The sequence below is a fragment of the Oncorhynchus mykiss genome, chromosome 19, assembly GCF_013265735.2.
Source record: "Oncorhynchus mykiss isolate Arlee chromosome 19, USDA_OmykA_1.1, whole genome shotgun sequence".
Lineage (NCBI taxonomy): Eukaryota > Metazoa > Chordata > Actinopteri > Salmoniformes > Salmonidae > Oncorhynchus > Oncorhynchus mykiss.
The window spans coordinates 32,861,637-32,884,673 of record NC_048583.1 but is presented as its reverse complement, the minus strand read 5'-3'; the positions used below and the strand labels follow the sequence as shown (position 1 = coordinate 32,884,673).

The window sequence follows — 23,037 nt, the reverse complement described above, 5'->3', positions numbered from 1 at the left end:
TGTCAACTGAGCCAGGATCACAGTCAAACGGATTGGGAAGTAGGTCCCAAAGTGCTCTTCCAAGTGTTGGAGGTGAGCAGTCATCACTCGTGTGGGACACTTACTGATGCTGTTTTCTGTTAGAAACAGGCACAGCTGAGGGAAGGGGGTGGGGTTCTCTTTGGAAAGACTCTCTCTCCAATAAGAATTATTTCCTCTGAATCCGCTGATTATGTCTCTTATCGGTAGAACGTTTTTGTATTTCCCCTCTCGTGCAGTTTGTTCAGTTTCTCAAATGTGTCTGTTACATAGGCAAGGAGACACATTTTCTTTTCATTACACAAAAAGTAAACCAAGTCTATTTTTTTTCTCACATCCATTGTTTTTTAAATAAATATTTTTACCCCTTTTTCCAATTGGTAGTTACAGTCTTGTGCCATTGGTGCAACTCCCATACAGACTCAGGAGAGGCAAAGGTCGAGAGCCGTGCTTCCTCCGAAACACAACCCAACCAAGCCGCACTGCTTCTTGAAACAATGCCCACTTAACCCAGAAACCAGAAGAAACACCATACACGTGGCGAGCGTGTCAGCATGCAGCACTTCACCCAGCCCCCCACAGGAGTCACTAGTGCACGATGGGACAAGGACATTCCTGCCAGCCAGACCCTCCTCTAACCCAGACAATGTGGCTCCTGGTCGCAGCCGGCTGCAACAGAGCCTGGACTCTGCGATGCAGTGCCTTAGACCACTGCGCCACTCGGGATTCCTTTTACCGCCCTTGTGAATGACAACACTTCCACTCTCAATGTGACAAATCTTTCCAACGCTCCCCCTCAAAAACATTTCCAACGCTCCCCCTCAAAAATCTTTCCAACGCTCCCCCTCAAAAATCTTTCCAACGCTCCCCCTCAAAAATCTTTCCAACGCTCCCCCTCAAAAATCTTTCCAACGCTCCCCCTCGATAACCAACCAGCCCTCGGTGTGAAATAGAACATTGTCGTGCTCTGATCCCATATCTCCACCTGGTGTTGCGAACAGGTGTGAGCACAGTGGATGTGATTGGATGCAGTTTACAATCAAAGTTACCTGTGAGTTCTGTGCTCAGCTCTTTTGCTGCCAGTAGCTCTCGGTGTATCATACAATGCGTCCATATGGCAGAGGGAGACACATTCATAACTAGAGTGCAGAGGCCTGCCGTTCTGCCGTTGATGGAGCCCCATCTGTGCAAAAGCCCACCATTCGATCGCATGGCATCTTTTTTTTCGTCAATATAGCCACGCAGCACACTGAACATCCCCTGTGTGTCATGTCCTGACCATAGAAAACCTGTATTTTCTATGGTAGAGTAGGTCAGGACGTGACTAGGGTTTTTTGTTCTAGTTTGTATTTTCTATGTGGGGTTCTAGGTTTGATTTTCTATGTTGGTGATTTGTATGATTCCCAATTAGAGGCAGCTGGTACTTAAGTAGCATTTTTTCCACCTGTGGGTTATGGGATATTGTTTATGTATAGTGTGTCTGAGCACTACGTAGTCACGGGTCTTTGTAAGTTTGGTTATTTTGTTTTCAGTTTCACTTATTCATTAAAAGATGTGGAACTATACTCACGCTGCGCCTTGGTCTGCTCATTTAGAAGAACGTGACACTGTGCCATTTCATGCTCGGGAATCGCATCCCCCGACATGTATGGCGAACAAAAGACAATCCATGGGCATCTCGTCCCTCACAGCTAACGTCCATTTGAAGTGCATAAGCTGGGTTGTTTTTGAGTCATTCCGTTAGCTTCCTCTTGATTGCCAGCAATAGCATCAATTATTTGTTTACCAGTTATCTGACATAGGTATTGATATTGAGTTTCTCTGATTCCCCACACATTGTTTTCACCATGTCAATTGTGGCCGGTAATATCAAAGTCTCTGCAGTAGTGTCAGGTTTCATAGCGTAGCGGGCCTAGCCATTCACCGTGGGAATGATTCAAGTGCAACGGTCAAGTGCGGCCTTTTTCCATGATCTAAGGGCGCGCTCTGGTTGAATTTTATCTTTCAGATTTAAAAACATTTCATAATTTTAAAAAAAAGTTAGCCACATTACAATGGTTTTGAGATACAAGGACTACTGTAATATATTGTTGTTTTGTTGTATAACCCCTAGCTCGGGAACCGCTGTCCTATAGAGATAGCTGAAGGAGCATTTTGGAACCCTTTTCTCTAAGAGTGTATGTTCTGTATCAGCAGGCCTGTTCTCTTTGGACACCAGGCAGTGTTGAAGAACAGTTCTGATTCCACCGTGACGTTGGTTACAGGTAGATTGGATGACTATAGCTCATCAGAATCGTCTTTAGATTCTCTTCATATTTAGTGCCAGCAGCCTTATTTTGTGCGTTTTCCATGTACAGTCAGTAGCTCAAGTGATATTTACTCTGCTATAATGTGATACCCCCCCACCCCCACCCAAACAATTGATAATAGTGATCAAATCAAATTGCATTGGTCACGTACACATATTTAGCATGTGTTATTGCGGGTGTAGTAAAATGCTTGTATCTCTTCACATCAATCCAATATGTCCTTCTCTTCTCTCCTACGTTTTCTGCTACACAATGGAATTGCGGTGGTTAGTATCTGTCCAGTATGAATGGCTTCTTAGGCTACTGAAAATGATTTGCACTGAATACGAGAGTACAAGTATGATACCGTAGCTTCATACACAGAGAGTGGCTGGCTGGAGGGAGAGTAGAGGAGGTACTGGGGAGCAATCTGTGACGGGTCATTTTGGCTCTAAATAGGACCAATAAATGTGTCATGCTCAGCATAAGCAGAGATTCCTTTCCCCCATGGTAAGCACAAAATCAAATGGGCACAATAAGTATGGTGTGATTTGAAGGGGGTCTCAGTGTGGGGTAGGATGAGTGATTTGAAGGGGGTCTCAGGGTGGGGTAGGACGAGTGATTTGAAGGGGGTCTCAGTGTGGGGTAGGATGAGTGATTTGAAGGGGGTCTCAGTGTGGGGTAGGATGAGTGATTTGAAGGGGGTCTCAGGGTGGGGTAGGACGAGTGATTTGAAGGGGGTCTCAGTGTGGGGTAGGATGAGTGATTTGAAGGGGGTCTCAGTGTGGGGTAACATGAGTGATTTCAAGGGGGTCTCAGTGTGGGGTAGGATGAGTGATTTGAAGGGGGTCTCAGTGTGGGGTAGGATGGGTGATTTGAAGGGGGTCTCAGGGTGGGGTAGGATGAGTGATTTGAAGGGGGTCTCAGTGTGGGGTAGGATGAGTGATTTGAAGGGGGTCTCAGTGTGGGGTAGGATGAGTGATTTCAAGGGGTCTCAGTGTGGGGTAGGATGAGTGATTTGAAGGGGGTCTAAGTGTGGGGTAGGATGAGTGATTTCAAGGGGTCTCAGTGTGGGGTAGGATGAGTGATTTGAAGGGGGTCTCAGTGTGGGGTAGGATGAGTGATTTCAAGGGGGTCTCAGTGTGGGGTAGCATGAGTGATTTGAAGGGGGTCTCAGTGTGGGGTAGGATGAGTGATTTGAAGGGGGTCTCAGGGTGGGGTAGGATGAGTGATTTGAAGGGGTCTCAGTGTGGGGTAGGATGAGTGATTTGAAGGGGGTCTCAGTGTGGGGTAGGATGAGTGATTTGAAGGGGGTCTCAGTGTGGGGTAGGATGAGTGATTTCAAGGGGGTCTCAGTGTGGGGTAGGATGAGCGATTTCAAGGGGGTCTCAGTGTGGGGGTCTATTTTAAACCATTTTTCTCTCGTAATCTCTCTCGATCTTTCTCTTTCTTTTCTTCTCTTTCTATCTCTCTGTCTCTCTCACACCGTCGCTCTCACATCCTCTCTTGCTCTTCCTGTGCCTATCTCTTTTCATCCAAATGTAGTTTTTCTTAAAACCAACCAGAGCACTGTAGAATGAAGTCATTTACAGAGAACATGATCTGGGCCTAATAGTCCTGGCCATTGCTGTGATTTGTGTATAGAGTGAGGGGTGTCTGTAAATCTGGCAGACCCGGGGATGCACGGCACTGAGAGGTGCTTCAATATCACACGCTCACTCACACGCTGCACAGACACTCTCACAGCGGGAGCCTCTCTCAGCCTACAGTCTGGAGTCGGGATTGAATCCTCCTCCTGTGTGAGCGTGCGTGCCTGTGTGTGTATTAGCACTGCTGTGTCCAGCCCTGCTGGAGGTGTTAATTGCAGTGATTGTTCTTAGTGGCTGTGTCTGGGCCAACGTGTGAGCATGTGGCCGCCCCATCTCTCTCCTTTTTGTCTGACCTAATAGTTAATGATATGTTAATAGTCAATGAGCCCCATCTCGGCTGGCCTCCACTGGGTTGGCTAATATCTGAGAGAGAGAGTGCTCTCTCAGGCCAGGCCAGGGTTGATGTCTGCTAAACTGTGTCCTTCACAGGAAGTTTGTTTGTCCTCTGGAAGGAACAAGCGTCGGTTACAGGAAGTGTTTGCTTAAAGGACTCCGTCATGGTTGTCTGGTTAGTATGTACAAGGTAAAGGAACTGTTTATTGATATTTCCAGGATCATCTCCGTAAAGATAAGTCCTCAAATGCATTGCCAATACAAAATAAAATGGCTTGATAGTTAACACCCGTACAGTATCTGGGTAGAGGTCTACAGTAATGTTAGTTGTAATATCTGGGTGGGTCTGATGCCCTCTCTAACCTATGTGGATCACTAGTTGGGCTGTGTGATGCCAGGGGTTAGAGTTTAGAGGTAAACAGGTGCCTGCCCAAGCCAAAGCCTCTTACCTGCCAACAAGATCAAACTAACACACTATTGGTTCTTCTCTTGCTCTCTACTCCCACTGAACTGGGCACAAAAACAAAATGTGCCTCACTCAGTCAAAGCAGTCTGAAATGTTTTTAAATAAATGACTTAAGAACCCCATCTTAATGTAACACATTTCTCCCCTAGAAGTTTGTCTCTGCTGTGATTTATAGCGCACTTTACACAGTGGTTAGCCTGTAAACAGTGGCCGTTTATCACCGTTTATCAGCGTTAGAAGCTAGCTACAGAGCAGCTACAACTCCGGTGTGTGTGGTGCTCTGCAGCTCCCCCCTCTAGAGAGCTGCCATTCCTGGGCCGCAGATGCTAGGCGTTTTAAAGAGGAGCAGGCCGGACAGGGAGAAATGATTGGAGGCTGGGTAGGGGGGAGTGCTGGGGCCCAGTCTGACAGGCAGGTGAAGTCTGTGGGGACGGATGATAGCGTTACACCGCCAGAGACCCCATCCTCTGGTCACGGGGTGGCAGAGTGTGTCACTGCTGCCGGGGCTCTGAGGTGCTCTCCCTGAGGGGAACAGAAATGAACTGACAGATGGAAGGAAGAAAAGAGAACCAATGGTTGGTGCTACTGGAATAAAGGACCCCCAGCTCAACTCTCCACAAGCTCTCCTGAAAAATGATAAACAACGACCGATGGAAGCTATTTGAAAGATGACAGGCGTTGGTTCCTTTTGAAGAAGGATATACCAGAGAGAGGAGATGCACTGTAAATGTAAACTAAAGTCAAAACTACGATTTATAAATGATATACTTGGAATGTTATTGTCTATGTTAAACGTAGAAAGCACAGTTTATGATGCACAATCTTTGTGATCTGTGAAAATGACGAGAAATACATAAAATATCATTATTATTCAGCTTGAGAGCCACACAAATGATTTGATGTAAGCTTTTACAGACAACACCCAAAATATGCTGCACATGCCTCTCTCTCGAGCAGAGAGCTAAATGAAACGCCAAACTATGAGTCTTCTTTGTCTGCTATGGATGTTAGGCGCTAAATCGGTGCCAGCGTTAGCTGTGTAAGGTAAAGAAGAGCAATGTAAAGCTCCTCTTTCTCCTGGCAGATGTGTTTGGAGAAGCTGGCTGGGAGCTGGCTGGCTGTCTGGCTTCAGCAGGTCCTCAGTGGGAGTTGCTGTTGTCAGCTGCATATCAGCTGGCTGTAAATAGCCCCAGGCTGCCCTGTTTTATCGGCAGGTAGGGAGACTCTCTCGCTCCATCTCTCTCTCTCTCTCTCTCTCTTTCTCTCTCTCTCCTCACACCAGCTGCCGTTAGCTGCTCCTTTAACGTTGCTTGGGGAAAATAAATGGAAACGCGCCCGCGCATATGAAATACCACAGCCGTATGCGCCGCAACGCCGCCCGCGACACGACAGAGTAATCCTCATAGAAAGGTGATCAGATCAGCGGCAGGGACATTTTGCAACATAAATGCCTTGTTGTTTTCAGGACCTGTAGTCTCAGAGCTAGCCTGGAGATGGAGGGGGAGGGAGAAGCCTGTTTTCCTCCAATCTATTACGTTTCTTTGTGCTGTGTGCCTGTGGTTAGCTGCCCCTACAGATTATCCCAGCCAGTCGGGGAGCAGAAGTTCACTTTAGTGATATAGGTGTCTTAATTGGGCCTGTTGGAGGCTGGGCTCAGAACAGAACGCTGCTTCCAGTCATGATCTAAGAGCAGGGCCGTCATTAGATATGGGTCTGGACTGGAATGGACCCGCATACTGGTAGACTATATCCAGGAAGTAAAAACACACACATATTACATGGGCCTGGACTGGAATGGATCGGCATTCTGCATAGACTTTACCAGCATCCTGGCCTAGACCTAACCAGCATATTATAGTAGATTTCACACGTTATATTGATATGGGCTGGAATGGAAAGGACTTCTAGTTGTGTACTAGTGTAGACTTTTACCAGCATCCTGGAGTAGACCTAACTAGCATAATGTTAGGAAAGGGTAGTCAAGGTGTTGTTAAAGTGCATTAGATGGTAAGCACACTACAACACAGTCGCACCCAATACCCCCCAAATGCTCTAGACTTCCCTGGACAAAAACACACACATTATTCAAACTTTGATAACGTTTGCAAACGTACATGGATTGAAGGTCCATAGATGCAGTGATAATATGCTGTACTGTGCTGTATGCTTTGCTCTCTTTGTCTGTTCCAACTTGGGTTTGTTTGCACTTATGCTTCTGCATTCACACTGTTAATTGTGGTTGTACTTGTTACTGTCATCATGAGAGATACTACCTTCCACATGGGGAGGTGTCATTTTGGTTTTACAGGCAAACAGACAACAAACACTCAGCGGGTTTCCTCTCCATGGTCCATAGCTTTATCTCTGTCCCAGTATACATCATCTAACTCTCTCCCTCTCTCCCTCTCTCTCTCTCTCTCTCTCTCTCTCCCTCTCTCTCTCTCCCTCTCTCTCCCTTTCTCCCTCTCTCTCTCTCTCCCTCTCTCTCCCTTTCTATCTCTTTCTTGCTCTCTCTCTCCCTCTCCCTCTCTCTCTTGCTCTCTCTCTCTCTCTCCCACTCCCTCCCTCTCTCTCTCTCTCTCTCTCTCTCTCTCTCTCTCCCTCCCTCTCCCACTCCCCCTCTCTCTCTCTCTCTCTCTCTCTCTCTCTCTCTCTCTCTCTCTCTCTCTCTCTCTCTCTCTCTCTCTCACACAGTCCCTGGATGGATTTGTATTTGCACTAAACAAGGAGGGGAGGTTTTTGTACATCTCTGAGACGGTGTCCATATACCTGGGACTTTCACAGGTGAGTGCAACAACAGTCAATTCCTTATCGCTACTACCATTTTTTTTCTCCTTTCTTTTGTTTATCAGCGCTGGCTTGAAGACAATTCAGACAAATTAGAGCTCATTTAAAATCTCATCAGCTTGTTGGCCCTGTAGTTAATTTGCAGCCATCCAATTTGATCAGAGGGTATTTTTCATCTCAGTAGTATGCTAACAGGTCCCAGTCTGCTATTACATGTCAATAAACAGACAGAGACGTCTTGGAGGTCAAACGATAGGGGGAGTGACCTTGAGGATTCTAATGGTTTCATACACCATAGCTTTGTCTCCAGGGCTAACAGACAGACTTGAGTGCACACACACACACACACACACACACACACACACACACACACACACACATACACACATACACACACACACACATACACACACACACACACACACACACACACACACACACACACACACACACACACACACACACACACACACACACACAGGGCTATTGTAGACTGACTTGAGAGTACACAGAGTCCTTTCCTGGCTACCCAGACTTCTTGCTCCGGCCAAAATGCTATGCCACGCCCATGGACGTTTGTTTCTTCTCCACAATGAGTCTGGATCTGAGTACCTCCCTGACTTTATACCGGATGTGAAGGGGCCATTCGGGGCCATCTGATTGGTCCAGAAACCGATGGGTTGGGTCAGAGCCAGAACACATGTGGGTAAGGTGTCATTTTGAAACTGCGTCATTGGCTTTGATACTCGGATTAGTTAGAGATGTTTTGTACAACACCCCTCTATACCCCTAGGTATAGACTTGACCTTTGTAAAACCATTAGACGTAACAGAATTTACATCATTAAAATGTTGCATAAGAAAACACTCACTTAGATTCATAATACATGGCATAAATAGAATACAGGACACTTAGGGACACTTAGATGTAAAGGACAAATAGATGTGGCCAAATTATGTACATGCAGATACCGGCGAGCCTGCTTTTTACATCGGATAAAAGTAGAGACTCAGAGCTAGAAAATTATATATCATACAGTATAGTTGAGGAACAATGGGAAAGTAATTCTGCTTTGAAAGTTGCTAAACTTGTAGCTTCACTTTTGAGAAAATGGCTCTTGAATGTTTTTGGTACACCTACTGGAGAGCTCTGCTTTGTCTATGGCCATTCAGCATCGTTCACACCCTCTAAAGTCTTAGCCCCGCCCAACTATTTAAGGATTCACATGTGATGCCATGTACTAAACAACCAAAGATTTCAAGACTAAAGGCTGGTTTATACTACGGGCGTGGCGTAAATTTAATCTGGAGTGCCAGAGTGCGCTCAGAGTGAGCGTTCAGAGCTCACACTAGACGCTCTGGCCAAGGAGTAGGGTTGATCCGAGCGTTCTGACCTCACAGCGGCAGTCAAGCACCCAAGGTAACTGGCTAACGTGGGCCAGCTACTTCCAGACACAAATGAGAGAACAGCTCACTCTGAACAGCTCACTGACCATTTTACTTACCCTAGCAGAGCTGGTTAGGCTGTTATGGTTATGTGATCCAGAGCGTTGGTGACTGCAACTTTGCTGCTGGCGAATTAAAAAATCTATATTTTTCATTTAACCTTTATTTAACTAGGCAAGTCAGTTAAGAACAAATTCTTATTTACAATGACGACCTACCCTGGCCGGACGACGCTGGACCAATTATGCACCGCCCTATGGGACCAATCACAGCCAGATGCAGCCTGGATTGAACCAGAGACTGCAGTGCCTTAGACCACTGCACCACTCGGGTGCCGAAAACATTTAATTACACATTTTTGCCAACGTTTACTGACACCGGCCATATTCCACGGGTTTTCGAACAAGAGTGCTCTGAAATCGGAGTAGATAGCCAGAGAGAATTTACCAGCTACGTCTATCGACAGTTGTTGCAGTGACATCATGCACATTCAATTGACAAGATGGAAAATTGGGGCTAAAAATTGAAATAAATAACTTGCATGGTATTGGAGTCTTTTGTTTAGACATGTAGCTAGCTAGCTAAACAATAATCACAATTCATAACGTTACTACCCTGAATTAATCTGCAGGTAGCTAACCAACCACGTTCAACATTAGGCTATAACTAGCCATGCAAATGGCTCTGAGACACAAATAATATAACTACACTGATCATACACATAACGTTAGCTAGTGAGCCAGCCAGCTAACAGTACACTTTAACTTGAAATGAAAACGACTTTCTGCCAAAATTAGAAACGTGTCATTTCTGAAAATGTAGCTAGCTAGACTATCTTACCCGTCCGTATACATGGACGGACGCGTCTCCCTGTCTGTCACGGTTGCCATGGTTGCCCTCAGTTTGAAGATGTAATCCAGAGACAGGGGTTTTATTCAACAACCTTCTGTGTTGTTTTCCACTCTGTCTGCGTATTTTCAATCAACCCTCAGAAGTTTCTCCATCTCCTTAGTTATCCTACTCTTATTCCACTGTTTTCAAAACTCAGTCCCCCAGAAAGTGGAGAGCAACGCTTATGTAGTTGTAATATGTGATATCTTAAAAATAAGCCACGTTAGAAAGGATTACTGACACATACTGACCAGCTCATGATATAGACAGAAGCGTGCTACATGGCAGACCAATACAGACTCGTCTATCTGTGTGGCTATGTGTTTTAGCTACGTGGCTGTTTGTTTTAGCTGCGTGGCTGTGTGTTTTAGCTGCGTGGCTGTGTGTTTTAGCTGCGTGGCTGTGTGTTTTAGCTGCGTGGCTGTGTGTTTTAGCTGTGAGCTGTGTGGCTGTGTGTTTTAGCTGTGTGGCTGTGTGTTTTAGCTGTGAGCTGTGTGGCTGTGTGTTTTAGCTGTGTGACCGTTTCGCTGTGTGGCTGTGTGTTTTGACTGTGTGTTTTGGATGTGTGTCTGTGTGTTTTAGCTGTGTGGCTGCATGTATTACAGGACTCACAATGAAGTATTCTCTAATAACATTATGATGTAGAGATCTTTGTATCTTTGAGGGAATGCGTAGACATTGTTTAGCTAAATTAAAACGACAATATAAAGGACAAAAAAAAAAAGGCAATCAGTTTAACAAATTAAAAATAGTGAATTGTATAGGCTGCAGCCACATCTATCTACAGATTAATTCAAGTAAAGATTGATTGATGATTTCTATCAAATAATTGATTAATTGTCAAATAGGTCCCCTAAGCTTTGGGCTGCGTGATGTAGTTATCTTGTTCATAGTTTTATCAGCAGTTAGAGTGAGTGAGTGATTAAGTGCTGTTTTTTTGTACTTGTATGAGTTAGTTGTATAATCTAGCATGTGTACACAGAGAATTCTAACCCTCTGTGATCTTAATTGCTGTTTTACTTTTTAGCCACTTAATCTGTCTGCCAAGCCATTTCTTTTTAACATAGTTGCTAATTATTTTCTACATTAATTCGATCTAGGAGGTTTTTTAAGCCTTTTTCAAATTGACAAGGTTATGAATTTTATGGTGCCAGGCAGACAATCTAAAGCAGATTTATGTATGGGGATTTTCATCCTCTTATTCAATGTCTAGAAATGTTCTGCATATCAAACATTATGTTAATGAAGCCATTATTTAGGACTTGCTGTGTAATTACAGTCCATTCCCTCTATCAAAGTTTTAAATGTTTTATTCTTTATAGTAAAAGTTAATGTATTCAACTTCTATGTTGAATATTATGGCTTAGTGAGAGAGAGGGGTAGAGGGAGAGAGAGAGGGAGGGTGGAGAGGGAGAGAGAGAGGGGGTTGGCCTAATGGCCTTTTACCTGTTTGGTTCAACATCATATAGTAATGGGAAATTAGTAAGTTATTACAGTAACAGTTTTAATAGCCTTGTAGACAAAGCCGATCAATGTACATAAATCTAGTAATGAATAAGTCCCGAACCCTAACTTGAGATCTGTGCACATAACTCAAGTTTGTTATGTTGAGCTAACTGATAACTGATGACGGTAAAGTACAGAATGCTGCTAGAATGGTGTCTCTTCAAGGTCTGTGAATGTGTACCCATATGTTCAGATTGTTCAGATTGTATCGGACAGTTCTGTGCTAGTGTGAAATGGCTGTTATTATGGCACCAGTTCTGCAGCCAGTCAGTTCAGTGAAACAGATGGTCAGAATTACCATTTTTGTTTTGCAAATGGCGCATAAGCCTGTGTTCCCCCCAAGTTAATCGCAGGTGTCTAAGTGTATGTCTTAGTTCTCTGGAATAATGTTCCGTCTTCATTTGACTAATCAGTGACTGTAGCTCTCCTTCGAGGATGCAGCCATTCCAGAATGGGCTCTTTTTGAGTCATTACTAAACTCAAAGATAAAAACATTTTATTTCTTGACATTCTTTCGTAATAGAATGGAAAGTTTGGATACCGAATGTACAATGTTTTAATAGTAGATAGGCTATGTGAAGGAGTTTGTTGGACAAGGGATAATGGTTGTTATAAGCCAAATTTGGTGTAATTTTATTTGCCTTCACTGCCTCAGCGATTTAGCACAGCTAATGCCTATATTTAACAGTTCTGTAGCAGTACCATTGGAGTTGTTTCAGCTTGCCATGGAATTGTAAGACAGACGTGCCTTGCAGTAGACAGGCGTGCCTTGCAGTAGACAGACGTGCCTTGTAGTAGACAGGCGTGCCTTGCAGTAGACAGGCGTGCCTTGCAGTAGACAGACGTGCCTTGCAGTAGACAGGCGTGCCTTGCAGTAGACAGGCGTGCCTTGCAGTAGACAGACGTGCCTTGCAGTAGACAGGCGTGCCTTGCAGTAGACAGACGTGCCTTGCAGTAGACAGGCGTGCCTTGCAGTAGACAGACGTGCCTTGCAGTAGACAGACGTGCCTTGCAGTAGACAGACGTGCCTTGCAGTAGACAGACGTGCCTTGCAGTAGACAGACGTGCCTTGCAGTAGACAGGCGTGCCTTGCAGTAGACAGGCGTGCCTTGCAGTAGACAGGCGTGCCTTGCAGTAGACAGGCGTGCTTTGCAGTAGACAGGCGTGCCTTGCAGTAGACAGACGTGCCTTGCAGTAGACAGGCGTGCCTTGCAGTAGACAGACGTGCCTTGCAATAGACAGATACTGCAGCATGGATCTTGTAGAAGTAGACCCTCTGGGCTCGGCTAGCTGACTCAAATCTTGTTTGTGTAGCATTTTAGCTAGAAAAAGATTCTGTCTTTTTAAAGACCCTGAAAATGTCCCAAATGGCATCGTATGTAGTGCACTACTTCTGATCAGGGCCCATAGGGGCCCATAGAGCTCTGATCAAAGGTAGTGCATCATATAGGAAATAGGGTGTCATTTGGGACGCAGGCCCTGCTGATCCTAATACTGTCATGGAACCCCCTCAAAATCCTCCTGTTGGCGCGATGTAGGCGCGCCGTGGCGGTGCAGAGGTGTGACCATGCAGCTGTCTGTTTGGTAATTGAGATGTGTATGTTTGTTTTGTATAACAGATGGCACTGTGTGTGCTTAGGCTGATAGCTAGGAAAATAATAATTGCATTATTCCGGCCAACAGAATATTAGCTTTTGGAATCAGTCCCATTCCAAGCCGGCGCCAGTGCAGCATATGCACTTGCATGGACTGAATATCCAAGGAAATTGATACATCTGGAATACAGCGACCATATGACTTTTCATCTGTCTCCAAGGAGTTGCTAGCTTTTTATTTTATTTTAACCCGTTCCAAGTACAGGAACATGTTAAAACACTCTCCGTTATTAGAGGAACGGCACATTGAGAACCTGACTTAGCAGGACCATATGGTTGAAGCTCGCTCTCTTTCCATTGTTTATGTGCACAACAATGTGATTGAGTTGGCATATTTCCAATGCCTTTCCCTCTCTCTGTGTTGGAGGGAGGTATAAGTCTCTCTGCCTCCTTCACGAAACAAGGCTTCCCTTTTATTGTGGAGCGACACCGGTTAGACCTCAGTGCCCTTCTCCCATTCACGTTTCGCTGCAAAAGGCTTTTCCAATTGTGGAGCTGGAATTGAATGTAGACATCTGCTTGGCTTTAAGTGACAGGGCTATGCATGTGTGGCTGTGTGCACACAGAGAGAGACAGAGAGACACCAGGAGCCTGATCCCTCCACCCTCTCCCTCCTTTCCCTCTAGCCCAGACTCCCTCCCCTGCAGTGGGGCCGGATGAGGCTGTGCGGCCCCCGGCTTCCAGCCCCCTGACTCCCAGAGGATATGAGGCCAAGTGGGATGGAGGGAGAATATTGAATCTATTAGCATAAACATCTGCCTGAATGTCTGATCACATCTTTGTGAACCGATCAGTCCTCGCCCTCTTTTATCCGTCTGTCCCTCACACACACACGCACGCACGCACGCACACACGCACACACACACACACACGCACACGCACACGCACACACTCCCAGTTCACACACACCCTTCTCATATTCCCAGTCCCTTCTCTCAGTGTTCCACAGAATACGGGAGACTTTTGACTCTGTCGTCCAGACCAAATGAGATCATTAAATTAGTCTGTTTATTTCTCATTGTTTGCATTGTGTGGATCAATCAATGAAAGAAAGGAATGGTTGATTTTCAAAAGCTTGAATACTGTCAGTGAGGTTTTCGTATATTTATATTGAATTTACTGTACTGTATATTTTCTCTCTGAAAATATTCCTGCACATTTTGTAATTTGTTAAATTTCTCAAATAGTATTTTCGTTTAGCTATGAATCTGCACTGTGAGGAGTTTATGCAAGAGAAATTAAACTGCTACTATAACTCCCCATAACCCACAGCCAACACTAAATTGACCTCTGTAGTGAATCCAAAACAAATGGACACACCATTATCCATCAAACGCTGAGGGAAATATAACGTCAAGCCCCACTAAGCATATGAGAGGGAGATTTTTTTGCCTCTCTCTATTTTTAAATAGCCTATCAGGGCATGAATCCAAAATGTTACTAAATGGGTAATAAGCATTCTTTTATTTATGATGTTGTGTGGGTGACAGAGCAGAGGGCGGCCATTTGCATGAAAACTGCTAGTGGTGGTAAAGGAGACAGGGCCAGGGGAAGGTCACGTTTAATTGAGCCACCTCAGTGGACCTGCTGGCCCTGTAGACTCCTGAGCCCTGAATGAAAACAAGGACAAGCCTGTCATTCCAGACAGTCCCAGGGCCTGTTCTTTATCTGCTCTACTACAGAATATCATCATCAGGCAGCCGACTCACTGTCGAGCAAAGCCAGGAAACGACCATATCCCCCGTCAAATATTACAGCGCTGTATCACTTTGGGATTCATTTAACTAGCGAAATGTGAGATTAGGATATTTTGAGATTTGGTTATGTTGACAGGGGCAATTATGTTTTGTAAGTGTTGTAAATCAAGCATTATAATAGTAGCATAATGTTGCCCATAAATATAAATATAAGGGAACCTGCAGCATTTAAGCAAACCGCTAAAACCCCTTCTAAAATATAATAAAAAGAAGAGGAAAATGAATGAATAAATAAATGGATAGAGAAGCCAAAATGTTGTCTCTGTAATAAATACTACTAATGTATTCCAATCCAACAAACAGATAAGTGGATTTAGGGAGAGGTAAAAAAAAAAAAATTAAAGAGAGAGAGAGAGAAAGATTTACAATGGTGAGGAACAGGAGTAGAGGAAGGAGGAGGGGACATGATTCAATGTTCCCTACAAGGCCCAGCAACAGAAAACAGTATCAATTCACAACATTTAAATTGATAAATGCTCAGAGCCAAACACTACAAGGGCACTTTGAAAAGCAAATAGCGACCTGGTGAAGAAATTGATTTTTTTCCCCTGAAAATGACTGCATGATGCATCATTTGACTGTGCTCTGTCCAAGTGCTTGACAGAGATAATCTGGCCAATCCCAGGGGTGACCTTATCGTCCACGGCAGGGCAGCTCTGTCTGCGCCTGTCTTTGTGCATGTCAAGGTTTCAGAGGGCGCCATCCTTCGGGGAGGACAAGTTTCCACACTCTCCATCTTGATATTGAGCCAAGAAACAGAGAGAGAGAGAGGTGTGTGTGTGTGTGTGTGGGGGGGGGGGGGGGGGGGGGGGGGGGGGGGGGCAAGAATCTGAAAATCTGAAAGTCAACGAGGTTTTGTTAGTAATTGGATTAATTATAAATTATTCTGCAGATGTATGCACAATGGATTGTTCTGCCCTTGTCAATTTTGCAGTCATAAATTGGGTATATCAACTCAATATCAGGCAAGAGATAGCAGACAGGCGCTACTGCTCAGTTGGACAGGGAAATAGTTGTTGTTTTTCAAAAGATTTCGGTGGTTTGATGGTGGATTTTCAAGGTCAACAAGTGGGGTAGGTTTCTTCCCTTTTCAACATCCAGTATGTTCTTGATTGATTCCGTCCTTTACGTGTTTTTTCTTTCTAGGTTTTGGTAGCTATTACCACACTTGTGAGGTATTGCTTTGTCAATGGTGCGGTAACACAGTGACGAAAACATGATGGGGCTGTGGATCTATCCATCCCATAGGTTAGTCACTCACTATAGCCAGCCAGCCAGGCCACAGCAGCATCAGTCTAAACACGGGATTTAAAGCACCTGTCAGTGAAATGTATGAGCTGGTCCCTAAACATTCTCTAGCACTTCCCTGTGTCACCCTGCGCTGGCGCTAGAGCCAACTCTAAAGCTGCATCTCAAATGGCACCCTATTCCCTATATAGAGCACTACTGTTTGACCAGAGCTCTATGGGCCCTGGTTAAATAGTAGTGCATTATGTAGGGAATAGGGTGCCATTTGGGATGCACCCAGGGTTAATGGACTTGTGCTCTATGCTTTCTGACCACCAAGAAGCTTGAGAGAATTTTACAAAAACAAAATATTTTCTAAAACTAAGTAATCTTATATATGCTACATATATTCTAGCATATTTTTATTTATTTATTTTATTTCACCTTTATTTAACCAGGTAGGCAAGTTGAGAACAAGTTCTCATTTACAATTGCGACCTGGCCAAGATAAAGCAAAGCAGTTCGACAGATACAACGACACAGAGTTACACATGGAGTAAAACAAACATACAGTCAATAATACAGTATAAACAAGTCTATATACGATGTGAGCAAATGAGGTGAGAAGGGAGGTAAATATACAGTAGGTATAGTAGTATTGGCAGGTTTTCATCCACTCCAACTTACAATACAAACAGTATAGTCACACAAAGTTGTTTGTGAGTGAAAGTGTAGTTGTTGGTTTTTATCTGAGAACCGTAGCTAGCACTTGGCCAAGGTTCCTGTTGTCATAAGTGGTATTGGTATAACTTGTTCCACAGTTTGTAACACCATTGGTTTCACTTTGTGTTTGGCTAGCTACACACAATCAGGCCACATTTTAGCATACTCTGTGTGATGTACACTAAATGTGCCACCACAGGAGAGAGAGGAGAGAGAAGAGAAGAGCGAGAGAAGAAAGAAAAGAGAGAAGGAATAGAGAGAAGGAATAGAGAGAAGAGAGAGGTAAGAGAGAGTGAAGAGTGAGAGAAGAGAGAATAGAGAGAAGGAATAGAGAGAAGGAATAGATAGAAGAAATAGAGAGAAGGAATAGATAGAAGGAATAGAGAGAAGGAATAGAGAGAAGAGAAAGAGGAGAGAGAGGAGAGAGAAGAGAAAGAGAAGAGCGAGAGAAGAGAGAGTGAGAGAAGAGAGAAGGAATAGAGAGAAGAGAGAAATAAGAGAGAGTGAAGTGCAAGAGAAGAGAGAATAGAGAGAAGGAATAGAGAGAAGAGAGAAATAAAAGAGAGTGGAGAATAGAGAGAAGAGAGAGTGAAGTGTGAGAGAAGAGAGAGAGAGAAACACCTGGATCTAGACACACGGCTGTGCACAGGATTTTCACTTATTTTACTTTGCACTATCATGGCCCTTTGGTGTAAAAGTGATGATAATCCCCCGAAAACCCCAGCCCTAGCCCCAACCCTAGCCCCAACCCTAGCCCCAGCCTCAGCCTCAGCCCTAGCACCATTAACAGCCCTCCTGTGAGCTCCTTTCCAGCAGTCCTCTATCCCATCATCTCCAAACTGCTCTTTTGATAATCCACAATGCACAGATTTATTTCCATCCTTCAGATCATCTCCAGACTGATAGGGCTGCTCTCATTTGATTTCACATCTCCTCTCCAATCCTTATTAACGTTTGAAGGCGGATGGATCACCCAGATAGCATCTCCAGTGTACTGACTGACGATAGCTCGCTGCTCGCTGCATGGGCTTTTTACATCCACCATCAGCCTTTCATCTGAATTGAGATCTGTGGGGAGCGTCAGGATTGGGAATACAACTGTGTTTGAATTGGAATTGAAAGATAAAGTAGTTGGGATTATTAACTGTAAATAGGCTTCAATTGGCTTTTATTTAGAGGGGAGGGGATTTTGATGAGCTAATTAACATTGGTGCCATCATTTTGTTTTCAAACTGAATGAATATTTGAAGCCAATTTACAAGATGTCAGATGCTTGCTAGATGTTTTCATAGTTAGATTGTTCTTAAAGGTAACGATAGCCTGTAAAGACACATTGTATGTATAAACTATATAAAATATGAAGTCTTGGAGCACTGTCTGACCCATCCCACTCTTCTCCTTTCTAATCAACCGTAACAAATGTCAGGACATGTTGTACGCTTGCTTCCTTTTTTTTTGCAGGATTTGCTACTAACCGTGCTTGCAGTCTCATCGTGAAAGAGAGGGGCGACCCACGGAGCACTCATTGGAAATTCCTAAAGTTGGATTTACAACAGCATTCTAATTTAATGTTGGATGTCGAACATATAAAGAGATCAGAGTGGCACTAGAGCTGAAAATTGATGCCTTTTTTATTAGAGGCCCAGTGGAGCGGGTGGGCGGGCGGGTGCCGCTGGTACAATGAGAGCGGAGCGGAGTGGGGCACGCGGTGGCGTCGGGTGGAGGCAGCACAAGGAACAAATGAATGGGGGAGCTGCTCTCTGAGAGGGCTCGTATTTCACCCCAATGTCAGGCCCCAGGAGGGGAGCTCAGGATAGAGAGGTGACGCCAGTTAATGCCAAGCACCTCTCCTCTCCTCTGCTCTCCAGCCTAAGGACAAGCTATTGACCGCCAAGCTGTCATAAAACATCTGGCATAGCAGAGGAGGAAGAGAGAGAGGATAGAGGGATTATGAAGAAATGACCAATGTGGAACCTTTGTGGAACCTTTCCACCAATGTGGAACCTTTGTGGAACCTTTCCACCAATGTGGAAGCTTTTTGAACTATTGGTTGGAATTACAGTGGAAGGTGTTGTATTTCATTAGCGATGAGGATGATGCTAGAGTGAAAGGAACCGGGTCAGTCATCTCCATGAGAACTCATACGGTATGATGAACCGCATTGAACTCACTGCACTTCAAATTATCTTGATCACTCCATCTATCCTTTTCTGCCAAACAAGGAATCATCGTTTCTACTCGACAACTAAGATTAGCAAAATACTTTACTTTTTTGCATACTTTACAAAATGTTATTCATTAATAAGTCCAGCAGGATCTGTCTATTTCTTCAGGGCTCCATCCTGGCCATAAACTCAGTAATAACCTTTTATCAGAAGCAAGGGTGGACCCATAATGTGACATTTCCACCCAGATGAAAGAAAGAGAAAGAGAAAGAAGCCAGGCTTGTAATCTCCCCATATATAAGGCCCTGGGAAGCCATCATATAAGGATATAACAAGCTGTGATGAGGAGGAGGAACCTTCCCAGTGAAGGATAATAGATGAGTCCTGACCCTCTCAGAGCCAGAGCAAAGAGTCACCAGTTCTCCATGTAAGCGACCCCCATTCCAATTTCTCACTTTGGAGAATAAAAGCGTCTCTGAGCATGAGGTGAGGTGGAAGAGGAAGGGAGGAGGGAGGGCGAGAGGTGAGGTGGAAGAGGAAGGGAGGAGGGAGGGCGGGAAAGGGCGGAGGACGGGAGGCAGGGAGGGGGATACTATTGTGCCTGAATCAATGACACGGGCCTAAACTTTGTCCGATCTAACCGTAGGCCAAAGTTTGGAAATTAGAATATGGAGATCAGGTTGTATGGATACACATCACCAATTAACAGGAAATCATTTTGCAATCGCTTTGGTATCGTTTTGTGCTAGCTAGATCTGATTATCGCTTGTGTAATTACAGCATCGATGGGAAACACAACGACCGAACACTGAGACTTCATATATTGTTAATGACCCGGAGAGTTAGACTCACTCCTTGTACCAGTCAACTCTGTCAGAGGAATTAGTGTGAGAATCCTGTGAGAAAGACTGTCTCAACTGTCTCTGTCACAGCCAAGAGAGAATATGTGGACACAGTACACACAGTCCTAATTGTTGTCCCAAATGCACATATAGTTTATTCTCCATGAATAATATGACAACAATTATCTGGATTTATTTACATGCGCTTTATAAATGAGGGCTAATTATTGTGTCTTAATGATGCCTCTTAGTGCAGCTACCTCTGTCACATGACTGTACAGAGATAACGGAATGGAAATTTGCTTAGAGGATTTTCCTAAATGTCACCGCCACTTTGTGCACGAGGATGATAACTTCATACATTCATTATCGTGGCAAACACCTGCAATGTAGCACAAGAGACCTTGTGGCTAGGCGATAGTAGATAATTACTAATGAATCAATATGGAGAGAGAGAGAGTTAAGGTGGAAGGAAGACTGACAGAGTTGTCCCCTCTCGCTCGCTCTGAAACAGCCTGGGCCTGATAAACCTTTAAAATAAACAGGGAAGGAGGAGGAGGTGAAGAAGGGGACTGGCGCTCATCTGTTCTCAACATGGCAGCTTTGTTTTTTAGGTTCACTGGCTGCTGATATCTCTGGTTCATCCTTGGGCTCTATTTTCATATGAATATATTAAGAGAGAGAGAGAGAGAGAAATTGAGATAGAGAGAGGGGTGAGGGAGAGGGAGAGAGCGATGAGAGAGATGCTGAGAGAAAGAGAGAGAATGACAAAGGGAGAGAGAGCAAGAGAGAGAAAGAGAACGAGAGAGATAGAGAAAGAGAGAGAGAGAAAGAGGGATGCTGAGGCCGGTATTTGCCTGTGAACCATACAGGGATATAAATCCTAGTCTATTCATCAGGCTTAATGCAGGTGAATGGACAGGCAGCCAAGCTACATCATCCACCACACAACACTCCTCCGTACATGTCCTCCATGTACTTTGACTTTTACAAGTTCGAAGCAAAGAGAAAATGCTAACAGATGAGAGTCAGTACTATGCAAGACTAGACTGTGAATGTTATCTGGTTGGAGATGATTGTACGTAAATGCATTTCTGCAGATTCAATTCACTTTAAACCCCTTGTAAGAGGATTCTAATGGTGCATTACCCTTATAGCCATACCAACCAACCAACAGCACCATATCCTATCTAGTTTTTTCTCTTCCCATTACTACATCCCTGGACCTGGACCCCCCATCAGGACAACAATTTAAGGGGGAAACAGATGTCCTTCACCAGCGTAATGATTGCCATGCCCATTTTTTACCCCTAACCCTCGGAGACAGCCGAGCTGCGGTATGATGCATGTCGGCAAAATCCCCCAATGGAGGAGGAGAAAAACAACTATGAAAGGCTCTATCTAGAATATCGAGTGAGAGGAGCAGAGCAGAGCAGAACATTCCTCACTCCTCGAAGGACAGCTCATTCCATCCTCCATAATGCTGGATAAAGACATGAAATCACATATGACAAAGTGGTAATGGTGTAGCAGCACTTAAATCCCCTCATTTAAGTGCAAATAGGTGTCATTTTGGAAGGCCTAAGCAGCTGGCTCCACAATGTCACTCTAACTGGATGTGACCACTGCTGGGGTTCGTTTCCTCCACCGTAGAACAGAAGAGAGGAGAATTCTCCCAACGTTTAGCCCCCACAGCAGACACCGTGCTGATAGGAGATTACTATGATGAATGATGGGCTAGTGTTCCAGCCAGACTATGTTATTCACCATATGCAGTACTCTGGAGAAATAGGACAAGTCAACGTCAGCTATTGAATCACTAGATGGAAATCTGTCATCTGGTGCTAGCCTGTCTGGTGTTAGCCTGTCTGATGCTAGCCTGTCTGGTGGTAGCCTGTCTGATGCTAGCCAGCCTGGTGCTAGACTGTCTGGTGCTAGCCTGTCTGATGCTAGCCTGTCTGGTGATAGCCTGTCTGATGCTAGCCTGTCTGGTGTTAGCCTGTCTGATGATAGCCTGTCTGATGCTAGCCTGTCTGGTGCTAGCCTGTCTGGTGATAGCCTGTCTGATGCTAGCCTGTCTGGTGCTAGCCTGTCTGATGCTAACCTGTCTGGTGCTAGCCTGTCTGATGCTAGCCTGTCTGGTGATAGCCTGTCTGATGCTAGCCTGTCTGGTGCTAGCCTGTCTGATGCTAGCCTGTCTGGTGCTAGCCTGTCTGATGCTAGCCTGTCTGGTGCTAGCCTGTCTGATGCTAACCTGTCTGGTGCTAGCCTGTCTGGTGATAGCCTGTCTGGTGATAGCCTGTCTGGTGATAGCCTGTCTGGTGATAGCCTGTCTGGTGCTAGCCTGTCTGATGCTAACCTGTCTGGTGATAGCCTGTCTGGTGATAGCCTGTCTGGTGATAGCCTGTCTGGTGCTAGCCTGTCTGGTGATAGCCTGTCTGGTGATAGCCTGTCTGGTGATAGCCTGTCTGATGCTAACCTGTCTGATGCTAGCCTGTCTGGTGATAGCCTGTCTGGTGATAGCCTGTCTGATGCTAGCCTGTCTGATGCTAGCCTGTCTGATGCTAACCTGTCTGGTGATAGCCTGTCTGGTGATAGCCTGTCTGGTGATAGCCTGTCTGGTGCTAGCCTGTCTGGTGATAGCCTGTCTGGTGCTAGCCTGTTGGGTAACACTTTGCTTGTACAACGTTATACATTTGCTTACAAGGCATTATGAATAGGGTGTTCATAGGAAGTGTTATGTCCCGCTGGCAACTCTCTCATTGTTTTTAAAGGGTATTCAGAAGTGCATAGCTTATGGTGGTGACTACTCTCTGTTGTTGTTGCTGTTGGAGGCTAGTCAGTAGTGGATGTGGCAAGCATCACGGTCTGGTCTAGTGGACCAGAAGCAGCCCATATTTCAGAGCAGATGGCTAAAGTAATGCTTTAGTCATTTCTCCTTGACTTGTCCTCCAACGTTGGACGTCCAATACAATGTGACCCACCACTCAAAGTAGGAATTTGAAATGTGAGATGATTAAATCAACCTGTTTCACTGTTACTACATCAGTTATTCAGTCAACAAGTTCTTGACGATCTTCAAATAGAATGGCGGGCGACACCTTGAGGAATAGATAGCAGTCGTGTGGCACTGAGCGTTAGTTTTGTAACAGTTAAGATACTATAGAAAAACGATCTCCAGAGTGGTCTAAGGCACTGCATCGCAGCATGGTGGCATCACTACAGCCTGGGGTTCGATCCCAGTGTCATTACCGGCTGTGACCGGGAGTCCCATAGGTGGGTGCA

At 44.9% G+C, this 23,037-nt stretch overlaps 1 protein-coding gene across 5 annotated transcripts in view; it reads left to right on the top strand.

Annotated features, from left to right (window-relative positions):
• Nucleotides 1-23,037, top strand: part of LOC110497688 (neuronal PAS domain-containing protein 3) — a 390,976-nt gene that overhangs the window by 277,223 nt on the left and 90,716 nt on the right. For all 5 annotated transcript variants that reach the window (XM_036954672.1, XM_036954671.1, XM_036954670.1 and 2 more), the window contains one exon: nt 7,449-7,538. In XM_036954672.1, the coding sequence (XP_036810567.1) occupies nt 7,449-7,538 (90 nt within the window). The remainder of the gene's footprint in view (nt 1-7,448; nt 7,539-23,037) is intronic.